At 40.0% G+C, this 22,134-nt stretch overlaps 1 protein-coding gene across 1 annotated transcript in view; it reads left to right on the forward strand.

The window, feature by feature from the left end:
• lpp (LIM domain containing preferred translocation partner in lipoma) overlaps positions 1–22,134 on the forward strand; it is a 139,343-nt gene that overhangs the window by 37,968 nt on the left and 79,241 nt on the right. The window contains exon 4 of the mRNA XM_034882215.1: positions 5,922–6,126. Coding sequence (XP_034738106.1) covers positions 5,926–6,126 — 201 coding nt within the window. The 5' untranslated portion in view covers positions 5,922–5,925. The remainder of the gene's footprint in view (positions 1–5,921; positions 6,127–22,134) is intronic.

Below are 22,134 nucleotides of genomic sequence, written 5' to 3' on the forward strand. Positions count from 1 at the left end.
GGACCACTAAGGTCTATATAGAGAGACTTCAGATACAGTATTAGGGGACCACTAAGGTCTATATAGAGAGACTTCAGACACAGTATTAGGGGACCACTAAGGTCTATATAAAGAGACTTCAGATACAGTATTACGGACCACCAAGGTCTATATAGAGAGACTTCAGATACAGTATTACGGACCACTAAGGATTTAATAACTGTTAAAGACTTCTGCCGTACAGTAAAGAGGAAACCTGTATTGCTGCCCCGAGAAAGTAAAGAACAACTATGAGGGTATAAAAATGAAACATTGGTCAGCTGTTTCCTGCAACAGTAAGACACAAATGAAGGAAATGAAGCTGCTTTCAAGTGCGCTTGGAAACATCAAGATCTATAAAAGATCTGATGGAAAACAATAACTTTCTAGTGTGAACTCTACTCAGAGGGAGAACGTTTTTGACAAAACACATCAAGGTAAAAACACTACTACTGCTGTAACAGTCAGTTACCCATACATCTTTGTCTGTTCATGTTAAAACAGGCAAAAGAAAGAATCTACTGAAGCTATTACAGCTTTTTTAATATCGGATGAACACTGCCAGATCATGTTCTGCCGTTTGGTATACGTCTTCAACGTGCGATTCAGTCTCCCAGCCACAAAGACGATTTACTAGAAAGCAAGACATGCTTTCCCTCAAAAAAAGTCTCTGAACCCTGCCATTTTATGTTTGAATTCTGTACTCTCTGTGGTCCTCTTTGGATGGTTTTTGTTTGATAGTTTCCTTGGTGGATATGAAAGATTAATGCAGCAGAAACACCTGCAGCAGTTCCTCAATGACAGCTGTAAAAGTGCAGTGGAACAGCTGTGAGAAGAGAGCCCGACTGGCGTGCCCCCCATAAAGCAACACTCCTAAACACGGTGTCACAGCTTTGTGAGTCATCTTGTAACTGCCCCGGCAGTCTGAATTGACTTTCCTTTCATGGGGCTTCAATACGGATTCACTTTCGACCTGTGCCTCACTTCTATCACTCCATTGTGTGTATGCGTGTGTGCGTTTTGTACACGTCTTCTTGTTTTTTCAGTCATTTGCACGAGGTGGGGGGGCTTTTAGTTTTTTTTATCACTGCACACATTAAAGCTGATACACAAGAGCTGTAAGCAAATGCATTATTTAGCTTATTAAGTAGCAGGAGATCACAGAACACTAAGTCACTGTTAAATAAGCAAAAAAGCTCGTCATGTTTAGTGTAACATCATCAGACTTCTCTCCACACACGCCGTTACGCTGTGCCAGCGCGGGAGACAGGTCTGAGATGCGCATTGCAATGAGGCCGCATCTGTTTGGAGTCTGAATACGTCTACAGCAACGCTCAACTTCTACACATATACTTTGTGCTGCAGATATTGTTTGTGTGCGTCTCCTCCCACAGTCCTATGACACGCAGGGGGAAATGGAAACTCTGAAGTTGTGACCGTGTTCATCTGCTTGTAATAGGTGTACTCTGCAACACTGCTGCATGCTGGGGTCAACGCCAACCCTGTTTCTTAGAAAACCTAGGGCAGCATAGAGAAGACCATTAATACAATATATTAACATTGCTGTATACTTTGCTAGCCCGGGGGGAGTGCAAAGTGCTCCACAGTGTCTTTATATCGATCGGGTTCAGATATGGTAAAATCTGGGAAAAGCAACTGAGAAACTGAAAGCTTACATGCCATCTAGTTCCATTATATGAGAAAGCAGGCAGACATCTCCAACACTGGAAAAACTTACTCCAAAACTACCTAGATTAATAAATATCATTTCAAGCAAGAGGAAAAATACGTATTTTTGTTTTTGGGTTGAACTGTCCTTTTTAAGAGTTTAGGGTTAAAATGGAGGCTAAGCAGTTAGATGTCTTTATCATCAGTGTGTGGGGTTTAGCTTTGTGTTCCTAACATGGCACATAATTCATTGGAAATAACAGACAAACAGATGTTAGTGGGTTTATGTGCACTTCGGGGCCCAGTAAATATAAAGTGACATCCCACTTTGAATTATTTGCCATCATTAAAAAATATGGAACCACATACTGAAAAGACATTTTCCATTCAACACTCTGTGTATTAAATATTAGTCACACATTCTAAGATCATTTCTCCCGTTCCCCCCTTGTTTTAATTCATCTTTTATTTTGTTAGCCATTTGAGCGTTGAGAAATGAAAGCATTTACATTGAAAGGACAGGTGGGTGTGAGACAGAAGCAAAAGTCAGAAGCATTCAGGCGGCAGGAGGAGCAGGGATTTGAGCAGATATTAAAAGATGATTGTGCGTGGGCTTTTTCTCCTGTGCTCCAGAGAAAGAATGTAAACCCTGTATCAGTCAGACGGAGGATAATAAACAGCCAAAAACATCAGAACACAGCACAACAAACACAAACAAAAAGAAGGATGGGAAAAAGCGTGGTGTATAAATAGTTCAAATATTTCAAGTGATTTCAGAATGCGATGGTGAAATACTGGATGTTTGTGTCCTCAGCCACAGCAAAGTCTTTCACTCTGTTGTTTTCACTGTAACTGCATTAAGGCCGTTCTAGTCCACAAAAATATATGATATACTATCCATCCATCTTTGTCCGCTTATTGACCCAATGTTGGGTCGCCAGCAGGGGACCCCAAAACTTCCCTTTCCCGAGCCACATCAACCAGCTCCGACTGGGGGATCCTGACTCGTTCCCAGGCCAGGTTGGAGATCTAATCCCTCCACCTATTCCTGGGTCTTCCCAGAGGCCTCCTCCTAGCTGAACGTCCTTCCACCTAGTCCTGGGTCTTCCCTGGGGCCTCCTCCCAGCTGGACATGCCTGGAGCACAGGACTGGCTGTATATATATATATATATATATATATATATATATATATATATATATATATATATATATATGGCCCCTTTGCTGCATGTCAATCCCCCTCTCTCTCCCCCTTTCACACATCTCTGTCTGCCTATCTAACAAAGGGAAAAAACCCAGAAAAAATAACTTAAAAAATAAAATAATATATGGACTGCTTCCTGATCTAACAATTTCAATCCAAGTGTCCTCCGCCATAAAAAAACAACAATGTTGTAAATACATTATCATTTGAAAATAAATTAATACATATTTATCTTTGTATATAAGATACTTATAGATACTGATCTGATTTTGTTTTTTGGACAGCTGCATCAACACTAAAAACACTTTTTCTGTATTAAATATTTCTGGTTTGAAAATATTTTGTTGTTTTTGATTGGACATATGAATGCACGGTGTGTATTACCTTGTTTTTGTTGTTTTACAAAATAATACCTGCTTAATAGTCTGACTCCGTAGCTTCAATGCAAAAAGTTGACTTGAATCCTCCGCACACATGGGGACAGGGACCAGCCTCCTCCATTTGTAATGCCCTAGTCCTGAGAAACAGTGGGAGACACCCCACAGAGTGAGGCGTTTTACACAGCGTGGGTCTTACTGGGCCTGTCAGAAACACGTAGTAGAACAATATGAGGAAGTATTCAGTACACTGGTGGCAGTCAGCTGCTGGTCACTTCTTATTGAGCCATAACTTACTTTACTGTAATGTACTAGAATACTAAATCTCTATACGTAGATGTACACAGTCAACATTATACTAATCTCGAATTATGCTCTGGTTTATCGGCATTTCTTTAAATCAATCACAATCATCTTGGGCGGGGCTAAGCTCCGGACGGAGCCACGATGCCTCTGCTAAATAGTCTCAGGAAGGAACTTGTTTTGGTGGAACATGTGTACGTTCAGAAGTAGTTTTAGTCCGATTGGACAGATAGTCTAGCTAGCTGTCTGGATTTACCCTGCAGAGATCTGAGGACCAGGTAACCATAGTCCTCAGATTGGACAGATAGTCTAGCTAGCTGTCTGGATTTACCCTGCAGAGATCTGAGGACCAGGTAACCATAGTCCTCAGATTGGACAGATAGTCTAGCTAGCTGTCTGGATTTACCCAGCAGAGATCTTAGGACCAGGTAACCATAGTCCTCAGATTAGACAGATAGTCTAGCTAGCTGTCTGGATTTACCCTGCAGAGATCTTAGGACCAGGTAACCATAGTCCTCAGATTGGACAGATAGTCTAGCTAGCTGTCTGGATTTACCCTGCAGAGATCTGAGGACCAGGTAACAGTATTCCTCAGAAATCCACTAGAGGTTGGAACGGCAACACAGAGACAGAGGAAGGAAATGTAAAATGCATCCAGCAGAATTTCCTGCAGCGCCGGAGCAATCTCCTAAGTGGAACATGAAGGATATAGACTGGTTTTGGCCCAATATCCATATTTGATCAGTGCATTCCTAGATACTAAGTTACATTAGTTTTCTACAGAACCTCAACCCATTAATATCATTAGATTGGTTTTGTGGTAACTCCTGTAACAGTACTCTTAAACCGTTCCAAGGGCCATTGCAGTTTGTCTTAGGAGACCCTTTTTTACTTTAGTCCAGGCCGCTTACTTCCCTGGCCAGATCACTGGGGCTCCTGTCCTTGAAGAAACCGATTACGTAGCATTTCTTCTGATCATTCCAGCTGGCAGGACTTCCTACATCGAAAATGCCATAAGGTATATGTTGTTGTGTTATTAAAGTTAAACGGTGTGGAGCATAGAATGTAGGCCTGCACAATGTTGGAAAAAAACTGACATTGTGATATTTTCCCCCCCTGCGATATGTATATTGCAATACGAAAAAAGAAAAAGTAACTTTTAAAAGATTTTTGTGGTGAGGACGTAGAAGAGGTTTTCTTCTGATGACTCTTCCATGAAGACCATGTTTGTACCAGGATCTCTTTATAGTGGAATGGTGTACCAACTCCAGTGTCTCCAGGTCTTTCTGATGGATTGGGCAGTCTGATGTGGGTCTGGACTTGCTTTTCTCCAGTGAAGCCAAAACATCTCAATCTTATGTCCCTCCCCCATTTATGTTAGCGGATAGAACATGGGCCAAACTATAAAATCTTTGGATACATTTAAAAATGTAATTTTGACTTGGGGAATATTAAATGATTACTTCTTTTTTTCTTTTTTTCTTCTAATAAACTCTTACCAACGCCAGTTTCTGCCATTTTAGGTAGTTCTGTTTACACGGTTGCTTGTTTTAAGTTTAAGTTTAGTTTGAATTAGTTATAGATGTTTTAAAAGCCATGTAAGATGTCATGATTAACAGCTGTGATTGACTCGCCAGTTGCCGTGTGTGTGTGTGTGTGTGTGTTGGTTGGAGAGAGACACGATCAGTTGTGCGCAGACTCTAGACAGCAGCGCCCGTATCTGGGATATTTGGGTCTCACTTTTGTGCAGTGGGAGAAAGTGGAGACACGTAGTCCGTTTTTATGTACAGTGTATGGTTTGGAGCTGGATTCCATATTTATACGTCATCCTTTTGTGATCCATGGCTAAGTTTTCTCAGTTCTGACTGTAACTCTAAATATCTTTAGTGGTTTTCAGAGTGTCTCCATCCCCTGTGTTGACTGACATTACTGTATGTTGTCCAGTTTCTTCTTCTTCCCCTCTGCAGTCAGCCTCACCAACAAGGCCCGGACCCCCACTGACACTTGACTCTTAACACCCCCCATCCCTAGTCACTACACTTGCACTAACCTTCATCCTGGACCATACATCTGCCCATTGCACATACTATATATTATTTACACATTCTGCACTCAACCCATTCAGCCTCTGTTACTTTGTATACTTTACTTTGTGTATATTTCTTTCTGCATTTGTTGTTTATTTCTGTTAATGTTTAATATGTTTGTTTTTATATACATGCACCATTCACCAAGGCAAATTCCCCATAAGTGTAACTAATTGTGACAATAAACCCTTTTTTCTTATTCTGGTTCGTTGAGTTCACAGGTCCAAGCTTGAGTTTAACTAGCGTTTGTCTTTGCTCATCAGAACCATGTGGAACCCAGTGAACAGTAACGACCAGGCGGGACAAGTGGCTGCCAGGATGGAGACCACTTTGGGGAATGCGAGCATCTCCATCTCCCAGCAGCAGGCACCCAAGAAATTTGCCCCTGTGGTCGCACCCAAGCCCAAGTTCAACCCTTACAAACCGCCGGGAGAGGCCACCCACCCTGACACTTCAGGTAACAACACACTAAATTATTAAGATCAAGCAATTTAAAATGAAACCTTTATACTCTAACTATGCACACTCTCTGAAACAAGAAAAGTAAATCAAAGAACATTGTTGTTGTTCCCCCCTGGCTGGAGTTTCTCTTTACCATGCCATGTCTGCTCAAAGTCCGCATCCTCACTGTTCTGACAGCCGGATCAAACCGGCCCCAACAGTCCTGAATCTTCTACATTACAAACATCAGACACATTTTTTCTTTCCCTGTCCATTTATAGAATGACTAAATGTTCATGTTCCACTTCTCTTTAAATTATGTATTCTTCTCAGTGATGGTGTGATGAATTAGAGAGGAAAGAAAGACCTGCTAAAATAAACTTTGCAAAACATAATCAATAAAGGCAAGATTCAATCATTTTCCACATAGCAGAGCTATTTAGTATTGGTTGCCACGGTTATAGTTTGATATATACTGTATATATATATATATTTTACAATCCTAAACAGCTCATTGATAAAAGATGTTACTGCGGGCCTGCAGTGTGCTGCATCTGGACCATGAACAGCGGAGCAGTAAATAATGTAAAATAAATAAAAAAATAAGGCACTCAAACACATCATACTCAATAATGCTAGAGAGACTTTTATTGTCATGGTAACACCGATCATCTATATGGAGGACCAGGTCTACCATATTTAAGAATAAATACAGAAATAAATAAATGCTCAATAAATAAATAGGCATACAATTAATTGCCCCAAAAAATACAATGAACAAATAAATGTAGGTAGAAATTAAATTATACAGTGAGACATAAATGTATATATCTCTTTTAATTAGCTTCTTTATATATTTACCTTTGTAATAATTACCTTATTTATTTATTGTCCGTTATAATCTTCAACTTTATTTAGTAATTACCTATTTTTTAAATGTATTTATTTCTGTGTGAGTTTCATTTTTTGGTTGGTTTTATTCTTCCTTTGCATTTCTACCCTATTTATTTTCACCCCTGGTATTTATTTCTGCCTGGCACTTTTACATTTCTTTATGTATTTCTGCCTCATTAATGCAAATGAGGAGGGGCGGGTCTTAAGGGGCCAACTTCTGCCCATTGGTTGGTCAGCATTTCACTGCACGGTCGTATTTACATGCCACTGGTTTCACATTGCCATTTTACATTGTTCACGAGTCCCGCACCTCGAGTCGGAGTCAAGTCTGAAGTCACTGTGTGTGCGACATGACGTTACTTTCTATGCATTCTTGATTAGTTCCATAACTTTGTAAATTAAACAAAGCTAGCAAGGGTTTGCCTTTCTCCTGTGTCATTCTTGTGAATTGGTAACGTTACACACACTGGTTCTGTTGGCATCACATGTAACGGTACACTGACTGTTGTTTTGCTGAGTCCAAAAAGCCTTGCAGTGGCACCAACAGGCTAACCCGCATGTAGAAGTCCTTCCAGGCGTCCACAGGCAGCATAGAAGCAGGGCGACCAGCTATCCCTGGTGTGTGGTAACGTTAGCGACCGAGTTAAGAAGATAGGCCGCTTCCTCCACATTCTGAAAAACTACATTGTCCACATCTGTGTCCATGTGTGCCGCTAACTGAAACACACGTTCTGTCAGAGCGTCTAAACGAAAAATGATAAAGTCAATTCTTAGAACGTTAGCATTGTTTTTAAAAACAGTTGCTAAATGCCTCCTGTCACTGACAACTTCATCGCGGGTAGCCATCTTTGTTGTGTTTGTGATTGGTGGCATGTAAATTTGACTGTGTAGTGAAATGCTGACCAACCAATGGGCAGAAGTTGACCCCTTAAGACCCGCCCCTCCTCATTTGCATTAATGAGGTAGAAATACATAAAGAAATGTAAAAGTGCCAGGCAGAAATAAATACCAGGGGTGAAAATAAATAGGGTAGAAATGCAAAGGAAGAATAAAACCGACCAAAAAATGAAACTCACACAGAAATAAATACATTTAAAAAATAGGTAATTACTAAATAAAGTTGAAGATTATAACGGACAATAAATAAATAAGGTAATTATTTCAAAGGTAAATATATAAAGAAGCTAATTAAAAAAGATATATACATTTATGTCTCACTGTATAATTTAATTTCTACCTACATTTATTTGTTCATTGTATTTTTTGGGGCAATTAATTGTATGCCTATTTATTTATTGAGCATTTATTTATTTCTGTATTTATTCTTAAATATGGTAGACCTGGTCCTCCATACATCTACTCTTACGTTGAAGTATAATTCTACTTTAAAGCTACAGGGATCTTGGATGTTTGTGGTTAGGCCTCTTGTTTCCATCTGTATCACATGGGATTGCTAAGCTGCGCTCCGACAGAACGCTAAGGGAATTTTCCTTAAGCGGTCTAAAGTACAGGTGGACTGCGTGTGGCTGTGGGGGTCTGGAACCTGTCTCCTTTTATGCCTCTGTGTATGTATCATGTGGAGCCGTATGGCCTTGCAATAATTGCAAAATTTTTGATGGAGTTTTGCTTCATGCATGCACTCACATCTTTGCATTGTGACAGAGGCCTTGTTGCATGCCTAATTTCTAATAAACATACAGTGTAAGAACTGTGGTTTTGCAGTCATGTGCGAGTCCAGGAAGCCTTGCGTTGTCTGCTCTTTTAGGCCCCTTGGGGGCTCATGCTTTGTTTGTCTAAAAAAAGGATCTAGTGCTACAAGTTAATGTGCAATAAACACATTTACTAATAGAGTTTTAGTGAAACTCCTTTAATCAGCCTCTGTTCCACTGCAACAGGGTTACAGTCTGGAATTGTTAAGATTCACATCTGAGCCGGAGATGATTTAAGATGAGGCAGAACGATGTTGGGCAAACACACAGAGTTCTGCTCCACTGCTCTGTGTTTTACATGAGGCAAATATGACTTCTCAACTGCCTTTGATGAGTAATATCTGTCGAGAGCCAAGCTCATATTATAACATATAATTATTATTTTATTATTTTAAAAAAACAGTCTTAATGAAGACTCCCGTGTTTAGTCAAATAAAGATGGAAACTATGTTTGAGTTTTAGGCAAACATGGTCATGTTTTAGTGTTATTAATAATAAGCGCAAGCCTTTTTGAACCAAAAAAACACAATAATAGGAAGATCAATGCAAATAAAGAGAAACATTATTATTATTCTTCCCCTATTTTTCTGTGAAGAATACTACAACATGAGTGTCTTTTGAAATCTTTTTGAGTCATTGGTGATAAATAAATCTGAAAAATGCAGACACCTTCTCAGTGTTACCTACAGGCCTTTCACAGGCAGTGATGCTTCATTTTTGCATATGCTCCAAGTAGCAACTTATTGGACAACAATACTCAACTTTGTGTAAAGAGATGGATACACATTTCCATGTCATTTTTTACAAAGACTATTACTTTGCACTGTTTTCAGTGAGCCAGTTGTTGTAAAAGTACAACACTTGTCGTGTCATCGGCCATATTTGTCCCACCTCACCATCTGGTATATGTGTTGTAATGCCAACATTATGTAAACGTCTACCCTCAAACCCCCCTGAGAACCCTAGATTTCCAAAACAGGGGAAACGGTTATGAAATTCAGCATGCAGCGAGCCCACTGTCAGGTTGAAAACACTGCTGTCTGGGGGGGGTTGTGGTTTGAGTACGGCCCTCTCTGGTACTCCAGATGTTAGTTTTGTAAAAGTTGTTCTTAGACGGCTGCTGTTAGAGCTCTGCCCACCACCGAGTAAGAAAACACACTAACGTCATCAGACTTCCCATCTGGTTCCTTTTCTTCATCTGGCCTGATCTAGAGATCAGAGATCTTCAACAAGGGGTCTGGGAGTCACTGGCCGGCGGCCACCTAATTCCTGTTAGATTTGTAAAAGTTTCCAGGAAAATTCAAACGTGTGAACATGAATCAAACATATTATTAGCAAATGTAAATCGCCCTATTTGGGGGACAAAGCCAGTGCTTATAGGCTTACTGGCCGATAGGTAAGGTGGTCCCTGAGGTGGACTCCACAGATCCAGTTAATCCTAAGGAGACACTGTGCCACATGTGTGTTAACAACAGTGATTTATAAAATAATGTCAACAATTATTATTTTAATATTTTAGTCCTCTATGCCCAAAATGAGTATGTATAAAGGCTTTAGGCCACCCTACATGTTATTTCATGCCCAATCTAATACGCAACTTAATTTTTATTCAATTTAATAAACTGTTTGCGATTTAGTAGGGGGCCCCTGTACCGTGTCTCTTTCAGATACGGGGTCCTGGGCTTCCAACGCGTCCTGGTCTAGGTACTTCCGCATACAACGAAAGCCACAAATAGTTTTGTATTTGATTGGTCAATGTTTCAGTGACGTTGCCTCCATTTCTGTAAAGGACGGAAGGATCCCTGAAACTCTTGAGTGTTGATATCTACCTCGACCGTGTTGTCATATTTTCAGCAAAATTACAAAAAAAAAGGTGCCCCCCGATAGCTGACCTGTTTGACCGTGCTCGCCATGTGCAAAGGCTGCGTCTCGACCACAGTGGCCCAGGTTTGAGTCGGACCTGCGGACCTTTGCTGGTCCGTGGCGGCTGTGGCTCAGTGGTAGAGCGGTTGCCTGCCAATCGGAAGGTTGGTGGTTCGACCCCTGCCCCTGCAGTCCCATGTCGAAGTGCCCTTGGGCAAGACACTGAACCCCGAGTTGCCCCCGGTGCTGCGCATCGGAGTGTGAATGTGTGTGAATGTGTATCTGATGAGCAGGTGGCACCTTGTACGGCAGCCTCGGCCACAGTGCATGAATGTGTGTGATGGTGAATGTTTCCTGTAGATGTAAAAGCGCTTTGAGTAGTTGTTAAGACCAGAAAAGCGCTATATATATACAGCACATTTACATTTACATTTACTTTGCTGCATGTCTTCCCCCCCATCTCCTGTCTTCAGCTGTCTTATTAAATAAAAGCCAAAAAAGACGATAAAAATAATCCCTCCAAAAAAGGTATTTTATTCCCGTGGATGATTTGTAGCATTATTAAAGCCTCGTAATTCCAGAATGTCATTTTACTACAAAAACATGTAATCTAGAACCGTTGGCTACTGTCTCATTTTCCACAATGAATCATTGTCTGGGAATTAAGAGGATTAATGAAACAACATAAAGAGGGTGGGGATACATGTGTAGATGATATAATTGTTGTATGTAAATGTTTTACTGTTATGAATTCAGTCATTGTTAAGATGTCGTCACCTCAGTGACTTGAGAAGAAGTCACTGTTCACATTGGCTGTGATGGTAATTACATAAACGGAGCAATGCTCAGAATTAATTCCTCATTACAAAGATTCAGTTGAGGTCAAATGGAGGAAATACTAATTAAGTCTGTTTTGGGGTTTTATTTACCATCCTATTGCTTATATCTAAATGTTGCAGCATGTTATAGGGATAAAGTCAAGTGTTCATATGTTCATTTTTGGGCTATGACATCATTTTTCATTAAAACATTAACATTTAAAATGACACTGGTTGTTGTCAGAGGTTTAAACACGCACATGTGTAAAACCATCTGCAGACATCTCCACTTGTCAAAGGATAAGACGTCTTTATGGACAGATTATCTGGGTCTTGCTCTCTTTATTTATTTAATATCTTTTATGTCAAATGTGGGGACTGTCTGATGTAAAATGGAGGATTACCATAAAAATTAGGGACAAGTCAATTTGGCACAGCGCCTCGCTGTCCCTTTGTCTAGCAGGGGCCAGTATCAGGCTGGAATGAGCTGTCTGGGACCTGGTTTTATTGTGCAGCGGGGCAGTGCACGGTTAGCGAGGTCTGTCCTCTGATTTCTTTCCCTTCCTTTTTCAGGGAGAACTTGTTCTGATTAAAGCCCCAGCAGGAGGAAGTGAAGGACATATAGGTCTCAGACAGTGACCCTTTACTCCAAATTCCTTACAACACATCAGATGTTAGGGTTTAACTTGATCTCATACGGTCCATGTACAGTGGGAAGGGCACTCGCGATTGCTTTTTGCTTTAAGGAGTCAGTGCTCCACTTCTTCACCCTATGAACGTTCTTGGCTGCAACATTTTGAGTGGTAGGGAATTTTAAAAGTACCCTGATATGGATGTAATGCGTGTGTGATTAGATCCGAAGCGGCTCTGCAACACGCTGAAGGAGAGGTGGACAAAATATTATGAATATTTGTACAAGGTAATGCAATCCAGTGCAATAGCCCTGCAATAAAAAGTCCCTTGCTAAGGCCTATTAGCTTCAGTTTGCAACAGTATTGACAAAAGTGTCATTTAGTGTTTCCTGTCAAAATTTGAAAATGATGAAAATAAAATAAAGCATTCATGATATTGGCAGATGGAGGAGGTGACAGGTGCACCAATGCATTGTGGTATAAACTGGCCTTCCTTAAAATCTCTTGTAACAAAAAGACCTCAAATCCCTATTTGATGCTAATAGATTACTTTCTACCTTGACATCCTTTTTTTTTTTTAATAAGTACTTTATTTTCAGTTTTCCTCATAACAGTCAAACAAGCAGCTGGTTAAAACAGCAATAAAAAGAGCAGAAACGGAAAGAAAGAAGGAATAAAAAGACAACCAGGCGGCGGGCTGCCAGAGATCAATACCTTGACATCCTTTTTGACCGTGGTGGTAAAGTGTCCTGGGGAAAATGTTTAGTTGTTGTGATGCTGTGTGCGTAGATCAACGCACGGTGACTAGTTAGTGTGTTCAGTGCTCTCGGGGACTTCTCTGTTTCAGTTGAACTACGCATGAGAACCGAGTGTTAAACGTGATGTCGAGGACAACAGACTTATTCCTAAGAACAGACTGTAGATTCAGTTTCTGTTGACTCCCATCAGTACTTTCCCTTGTTCTTTTACATGTACTGTACATGACATGCTCATCAGTATGTTCAGAAATCTCTCGAGCCGCTGCCTTGCACTATTGTTATATTCAGGACTTTTAGTTTTTCTATACAGTATTTCTTCAAATATCTGTTTAGAGTGATCTTAGTCAGGTGTTTATGTGGGGAATTTCTTTTGGTTGTGTATAAAGTGAATATGAATATACATTTGGTGTGACCAAAGAGCGTCTGCCACCACAAGAAAATGATTCACACGGGAATGAGTCATCACCAGCAACTTAATTCAGAATATATTCATTTTCTTTAATGAATAGATTCTTATCTATAACTTAATATATTAAAATCCGACTTCTTTCAAAAACCTCAGAACCACACAAAGAAACACGGATGCCATTTTGTGACATTAACATGGTGTTGTGTCTGCTGTCTCCTATGAAGGTTAATAAGTTTTTGTAGCAAGATAATCATAGTGAAAGTTAAAAAACATCCGAGAGGGGCGGTTTTGGATCAAACTTCTCACACTAAGTTACCAGAAACGCGCTAATTGTTTGCTCAGAGCAGTTCAAAAGTGTCGACCATGTGCATAAGCTGTTTTTATTCCTCCGTGCTTGACTGGCCAGAGGCAAACTGACTACCGGTTGTTATGTCAGAGTCCCTCATGGGTGTCACCAGGAGAATTTACAGGAAATCCACCGATGAGTGTGTCACTGTCCCCGTAGAACCCACAGGCTCGGCTCTGGAGCCTACTTTAATCTAAGTAGAACACATACCTTAACTACTTTTTGTGTTTTGTCTGCAGTGTGTGTTAAAGTCTCCGCAAGTGAACTTCTTTTAATCTTTGCTTCAAAGTGTATTTGTTTTCTTTGTTCTCCTGAAAGATATATATATATATATATACAGTGTACAACTTTTTATCCACACTATAACATTTCATGTGTTGCTAGTTCTTATGCAGCCACATTGAGAAGTTTCACTTCTCTAAATCTTAGCACTATCTTAAAGGGTCATAACATTGTGGAAATACATATCCTGTCTGTTCTGTCCCCAGAATCAAAGGAACTTTGAATGCTGAGTAAGAGTTCAAACATTGATTTGAGCACAGGAAAAAGTGCTCTCCTTCTATTAGATTGCATGAAGTGATAATCGATTATGAGACAACACATAATCATTATAATAGTCATATTCACGATAAATTATATATATGAAATATACATGTCCCATGTTAGTATATAAGAATTCAATTACAAAAACAATACCATATATACCAGCCAATGATATTTTTTTCATAAAATCATTACAGAAAAAAACTGCCCATCTACAATGTGAGCTAGGTGCGTAGAAAGACCAGGAACTCGAGACTGTCCAGCATCTAAACATCGGTAACACATGTCCCGCGGTGCTTCTGGTCTCAGAAATAATGGACTAACACAGAATATAGAAAGGCCGGGCTTTGCTGGTTTTGTCTGTGTTACTAATATTTTAGAAGATGGCAAACAATATGATCAGCTGACAGGGAGCGAGTGAAGAAGCTGAGCGCATACATTGGCCAATGTCCCCCTATTTACCGCCATCGGCCCTTAATAATCATAATAATTATAATAATAATGATTAATAAAGTGACATGCACCGATGGCAGTGGCCGATGTTATCTGCTTCGTGTTAATTGGTCAGACTCATCCAACAGCAGCCTATCCTGTGGGTGAGTTATGTAAACAAACAACACACCACATGACCTCCGACGGGACCCTATGATGCCTTCAGGTACACTCCCTAATGCTAGGGAATTTTTTCTCATTCACTGTTAGTGGGATATTAGTTAGTGTGATATTTTTTATAATGAGTTTTATTTGTTTACCTGGCGCAAAAGAAAACATCGACAACATCGGCATCGACCAAATGATTATTCTACACATCGGTATCGACATCAGCCCAGTTAAAATGGACCGAACTGCTCAGGTGTGAAAACAACCTATTTATCATGAACATATGTGACATAAGCTGATATGGCCTCATGTATTGGCCTAGCTCTAATACTGTATACACTAAGTACTTTATGCTAAATCACATAAATACATACACTATGATCTTAAAAAATTGAGAAACTGAAAATGTAATTTTCCCTAAGTGAGATTAAAAAGATATTTCATATATTGCTATAGTTGACAAGCACAATGTAAAGTGTTCTCCATCGAAGAGAATAAGACACTTAATCAATTACATTAAGTATCCTTTAGATGGTAATTATGTTTAAATGTCACCATATTACTCATACTGTGGAACTGTCCTTATGGCAGTGGAATACCCATCACAAGTATCTTATTTCAATAGGTCATAAAGCCACGTTTATACAAGTTCAAAGTAGACGTACGGCCCGTTACCCCACATCCACTTTGGCTCTTGGTCTCAGAGTGAGTGGATGAAGGCTTCCAGTAGATTCTCACTGTTTGAAAAGGTTTCGTGTTATGACACTGGTGGAGTTTACACAGCAGTGACATTTGACTGGCTTCATTGGCTCTCTCTCCCGTTTGTTTGTAGAAATGGCAGCAAAGCGCCGCTCTCCGCCGTAATGAATCACGCTTTCACTCGTCAGCAAACCTTCCATCTTCTTCCTAACATCCCATTTTGAGGCACTTATTGTTCAGCCCATTTGATGTCTTAAGCTTTTCGATGAAAAAAGGCCAACTCTGAAACCATTCACCTATTCACAGTATTTGTTTCTTTGCTTTTATACAAAAACATAATCCGTCTGTTGTTCCTGATTTGAATTTCTCCTCCCGTGGGAATTCTCCTCAGGGTAGCAGAAGCCAATTTGGGTCTGCTCCTTTACACTTGAAACAAGTATATCTCCAAAGACCTCAAATCCTTCCCTTCCATCTCCAAACCAAATGAAGTCATAAATCACTCCTCTATACATATCATGCTAATTAAGAGCAGGGCTCAGCTGCTCTCTTCAGCGAAGGATGGAATAAAATGTCTCCATAATTATGTCAAAACAATGTGCGCTCAACCTCTGCCACAGCCCATTTGGGACGGCTATGAGGAGATAAAGCATGTGGAGTGACACCCAGGACTGAAAACACTTTTTTCCATTTTGTCTGGAGGGGCTTCAAGATTTTTTTGCTGCTGTGTAGAGTAAAGACACCTCTCTGATTTTTATTTTAGATACAGATTAGGTTTGTGTAAATAAAAAAGAATGAACAATTTAGATTTTAGTGAGTAGATCTGTGATTGTCCCGTGACACACGTGACACCAACAAGTCCTTCCAACCCTACAATGATATTCTTCTAACCTGACCACGGGAGTGTTTCATAAAGGTTTTAACTTCGATCCAAGGTGACTAGTAACTTTACAATGTTACTAGTCACCTTGGATCGATGAAGCAAACCAGGCTGGCTGCAGAACTGTTATTTGCCAAGATTTTAGGCGGTTTTGTGTGCGTTTGGCTTGAAAACGTATCTCTATATCTTCCAACACTGCTTACTACTAATATTACCTTTCCCATGAGCACCATGCCGTGTTGTGCAACTGTTGGCCTAGAGCCCAGAGTCGATGACTTTAAGTTATTAAGTTATACAAATTTGTTGAAGTTGTAGTGGAAATTTAAATTAATTCAAAAGTGTGCGAGCCATGTTGGCTGGTGATTTAAAAAAAAAAAGTAAATTTCAAGCCCTGCACGAGATGTAAGTTAAAAAAGACTCACTGTTTACTTTTATTTTAAACAGGACTCAAACCCCGGTCCCCTCACACTGAAAAACCCTGTGTGTCTTATAGGAGAGAAGATACATGGCTGAAGAAAGAGACAGGCTGGGTGGGGTAAAGTGTGTGTGTGTGTGTGGGGGGGGGGGGTCTTGCTATAAGAAGTCAAGACAGCCCAAATCCCCCTGACCCTAGGTGTTTTATTTTGTAAAGTATCGGGCGGTCTTCCTGTTTGTGATTACCTGTCTGGCTCGACATCTCGCTGACGTCTCACCCAGGAAATAGAGGATACACTGAAATGATGGCCGAAATAAAAATAGCTTTTCTATATAAATAGCTACGTGGCTTACTTCATAAGGACTACGGCGCCACTATAAACGTTAATATAGGTCGTGGTTGCGGCCTGAACAGTTTCTGGGGGATGACAGCCTCGTCCACTGTCTCACACCCGCACACTTATTTGGGCTCATAGCAGCATGTGTGAACAGACACCAAGCTCTCAGCAGTAAATACATCAAAGTTCAGGTTCTGTTCTGTGTTTCTCTTCTAATGAGGGGCTGTTCTCTCCTCCCTTTCACTGACGAGAAGGCCGTCCTTCTGGGCTTTGTCCTAAGTCGTTACAGACCAGATGGCCAGCGCTTACACACTGTAACACTGATCATATTGTACATATGTAAATCTATAAACATATGCTCAACCTTCAGACACCATTGCATTTCATAATCCTCAACCTGCAAAGGTTTTTTTTCTTCCTACAAAGAGCTATTCCTTTTTTTCTCTATTATTTTTTAAACAAAATCCATAAATTCAAAGCATTTTCTCATAGACAATCAGTCATGAGTTACATACAGCACTATGTCTGAAGTGTTTATAAGTGTGTCACTTACTTGAAAAACAAAATGTAATATTAGTCCCAGTGTCACAGCTGGATCCATCTCCACCCTTTTATCTTTCCCCTTAACAATACTCCGGATCCCCGATAACCAATTATACTTCTTATGGCCTCTCAAATAACTTTAATCACTGATTAGGATTCCTTGTTCACAAAGAAGCTACTTAAAAGTAATTGCTCAATAAAGACAGGGGAAGTTGTCGTATTAAGTAGGTCTTCCTGCTGCTTTCTCTCATTAGCGCTCACTTGGAGCTTTCAACTCCTCATTGTCACAAATGGAGCCGGCTTCATTCACGGCACAGAAGCCGTGGTCTCTCTGCCTCGTTCACACTGCTTTGACATGACGTGACAGCATAAGCACCACGCAGACCTGCAGAACAGGAAGTGCTGATAAGCTGAAATATTGGGTGACGCAGATGGGACAGTTGTTCTGTGTACCACAGCAGAGAGCCAGGGTTCGAGTCCCGGCGGTACCAGGGTGCCAGGGAGGGATCTCGCAGCGACCTGCACTGGTTGGTTGGAAACACACAGCATATAGCATATATAGCATATACAGCTAACCTATGAATGAGGGGGACTATTTTCACAACCACAGATCTCAGAATTTTAAAGTTCCCCCCCAGATATTATGTTGAGAGAAAAGAAGGTCCTCTTTTGAAAATAATAATAATATATTATATTTATATAGCGCTGACAAGGACAGGAAATTATTCTGGTAAAAGAAAGAGAAGTGGGCAAACAAAAATGACATTTTTATTAAATGTCATTTTTGTGTGTAGAAAATACAAGTTTATTTTCAGTATGTTTTTCTCAGATTTTCACCCATTTCGTAATATTTCAAACAACCCCCTATGCTTTGGAAAGTTCTGGTTATTTTTTGCTTGAATATGGATTCATGTTGAAGCAGTTAAGAAATAAGTTAGGTTTCTTTCCTCTTGCCTCACTCTCTCTTTATCTCACTCTTTTTTTAAACCAGTCTGAAAAACAAATGAGACTTCATCACAAAAAACTAACTGAAGAGTTTTAAAGACAGTCATCCTATCATACAAATTCATGAAACAACCTTTTAATATATCCTTTTTTCACATGAAAAATATCTGCTTCAAAAGCCCTTTTAGCCTATATACATCTAGTGTAACCGACTCAATGACAATATTTATTTGTACTCCAGCTCAACATCAACATTTTGTAAAAGCTATTACCAAAGCAATATAATATTAATATATTTCCCTGGGCGTGTAACACTGCTTTTATCAAGTTAAAAGCCTCAGTGGGCCGGGGGGGGGACTCACAGGGCCAGTATGGGAGCGCCATACATCAGCGCTGGCACGGGCCAGTAGTTTCTGAATGTGTTTGGCCACGCCGCTGACGATTCGGTGGAGACCGACGTCAGCAAAAGGAAAAGGACAGGGCATTGTGTAAAAAAGAAGCTAATACATTACATTCTACTTAATAGAAAAGGCTTCTAGTAAACGCCTGTTTCCTAGCTGACCCTGAATCAGCCACAAACCTCTTCCAGGCTGAGAGCAGGTGTTAGGAAGAGATTGGAAGGACGGCTGTGGATCCGAAGCCGACTGGTGAGAGGGTTTTACATGAGCACATTCACACGTTTGAACTCCTAAATGACAGTATTAATGCTTTCCACTCCTTTTCAAAGAAACATGCATCTCTGTAACATTCACCACAACTTGTCTTTTCCTGAAATGAGAAATCTAAAAACATTTTTGATGTTGGAGAGAAATTCACATGAAACTTAAGGTTTTAATTCTGTGTAAGCCACAGGTTACAAGTGACTTACGGCTCTGTGGTGGAGCGAGAGGGGAGGGAGGACCGGGGCACCACCTTGTTGTCCAGCAGCATATTTGAGTTCCTCACCCAGAGGTTTACACTTGAGTTTTAGCGGAGGTCACAAGGTTAATGTTTAAACAATTCAGCACCCAGAGGCAATGTTTAATGCAATGCTGACAATTTCTGAGATGTTGTTATGTTCAAGACGTGTTTACAATTCTAACATTATCACTCTGTCTTGCTTTTTTATTTTTTTCTCTTCTTCAGCAGTTTAGTCGAGGCAACTGTGAACCCGTGCTGAATTAATTTGGTCAGCTGCCTTGGATAAACTACATGGATGACATCAATTAAATTCTAATGAAAACAGATAAAAAGCCATGGAAAGCAAATGGAATTTTTGAACAGGACTCATCAAAGTCTTAGCATTGGAACAAATTCCCATTACGTCTCATAAAAGCCTTTAATTTGCAAAGCTCATGTCTGGTTTGGGGACTTAGAAGTACATGGTCAAATGATTCAGTGTTAAGTCCTTTGCCAAGAGATGCCAAATCAGAATTTAATTTGGCATGTAACTCCTTATCCTGTCTGAAACATGTGGTTGGATGCAATCCGTGGATTAGCGTGGACTTTAGAACTACACATTTGGCTTCTCCTCCTCTGGCAGAACAAACACCTAGTCTAACTCATTTTACATTTCCAATCTCTGGGGGAAAAGAAACACATGCCAAACACTCCAGATTAGTACTACTTAGTTAACCAAATTGCTACAATTATGTGTGTCACTCCATCGACGTGGGATGACGAGGCTCCATTTCTACTCCGCTTCTCTTTTATCATAACTGTATTACCTCTCTCCAACGTCGGATTTGATTTGACAGTTGAAGAGAAGTGTTTGTACAGATGCTGCCTTTAAGAAATGGTGCATTATATCTTTTAGACAACTTAATGAGAAATAAGGATATCTACATTCATTGTTTTGAATGTTTAGCTCAGAGTAACTTTGGAGGTACTTAAAGGCTGTGTCATGTCTGAATAATCAATCGGATCCTGATGAGTGAAGAGGGTTTGCAGGACCTGAAAGAAAGTAATGCAGCTCTTTCGCAATGAACATGAATATGTTCTTAAAGTGAAACGTGCAATAATACGTTATTGCGGCCTTATTTACACATCCAGCAGACACAGAGCAACATTAGCATTCATTTAGATTTGTGTTTCAGCTCACCTGATGTATGCAAGTCCAATATTCACGCTGCTTTCAGCTCCGTTTTCTTCTCCAAATATCTGGCCCTTTAATGGCTAAATATTCCACTATGTTAGCTGGCTTGCTAGCACAGTGGATTTTTAGAGTGGGTTGTGGCCAAAAAACGCCACTGATGAGAGCGATGGTGGGTGAACCAAAACCCTAAAAACCAAGACCATGGCAGAGGCTAAGATGCTCCGTTGAGCTGAGAGGACCTGCAGAGCTGGGTGCTAACTCCCTGCAGGTTCCTTACTAGGAGTATCGCCAATGATTTCCCAAATCTATTTGAATTTTATTCACAAGGATTCGGTATCAATTAGGTTGGAACATTTCAGTTACATTACCAGTTTAGCTTGGATATAAAAGAGATTCTCAGAGAACTTGTGCTTTAAATTGTACAAGCAAGAAGAAGCAACCCTCCAATATTTTTTATTATGCACCAGGTTTAGGTTACCATTTAGAATTGAGCCCCCAAAAAAGTTAGTTTAAAGTACTTTTACTAAACAGAACTAACATAAATTAAGGCAAGGCAGCTTTATCTGTAGAGCACATTTCAGCAACAGGGCAATTCAAAGGGCTTTACACAAAATCAGTTAAAAAAAAAAAAACAGATTAAACATGTGAATTGAAAATAGAAACATTAAGACACATACAACACAAGAATAAAAGTTACAGTGCAGCATAAGAAATTAAACATTAAAAGAACATAATTTAAAGAAAGGCAACATCAAAAAGAAAGGTCTTTAGCCTTGATTTAAAAGAAGTGAGAGTAGCAGCGGCTCTGCAGGTTTCTGGGAGTTTATTCCAGATATGAGGAGCATAGAAACTGAATGCCGCTTCACCCTGTTTAGTTCTGACTCTAGGGACAGAAAGTAGACCTGTCCCAGATGACCTGAGAGGTCTGGGGGGGTCATAGTGTAGTAGCAGATCAGAAATGTATTTTGGACCTAAACCGTTTTAGTGATTTATAAACTAGCAAAAGTACTTTGAAATCAATTCTTTGAGACACAGGAAGCCAGTGTAAAGACTTCAGAACTGGACTGATGGGATCCAGTCTCTTGGTCTTAGTGAGGACTGGAGTGATGGGATCCAGTCTCTTGGTCTTAGTGAGGACTCGAGCAGCAGCGTTCTGAATCAGCTGCAGCTGTCTGATTGATTTTTTAGTGAGATATTAACATATTTTTATTCACAGTATCCTCAGTTAATGTTACTGTGTAATTTGCTTTTCACCTTGGCAATGCAGAGCATCATGGGAACTGTTTATATCATTCACATTATCCATAGCGTTTTTATTTTTTTACTTTTGAGAATTTGTGTTTTTGTTCTTGTTGTTTTCTGTACCATTCACACTAGTTTTATCACACTAGTTATTGAGAATAAAAATAAAATAAAAATGATGTTCTAGTAGTGTAGCGTCTCTTCTTTTAGAAATGATGACAGTTTGAATGTAGGAAAAAAGAGGAAGTATTTAATAAGCTGTGTGTGTGTGTGTGTGTGTGTGTGTGTGTGTGTGTGTGTGTGTGTGTGTGTGTGTGTGTGTGTGTGTGTG

This window comes from Etheostoma cragini, chromosome 9 (assembly GCF_013103735.1).
Source record: "Etheostoma cragini isolate CJK2018 chromosome 9, CSU_Ecrag_1.0, whole genome shotgun sequence".
Taxonomy (NCBI): domain Eukaryota; kingdom Metazoa; phylum Chordata; class Actinopteri; order Perciformes; family Percidae; genus Etheostoma; species Etheostoma cragini.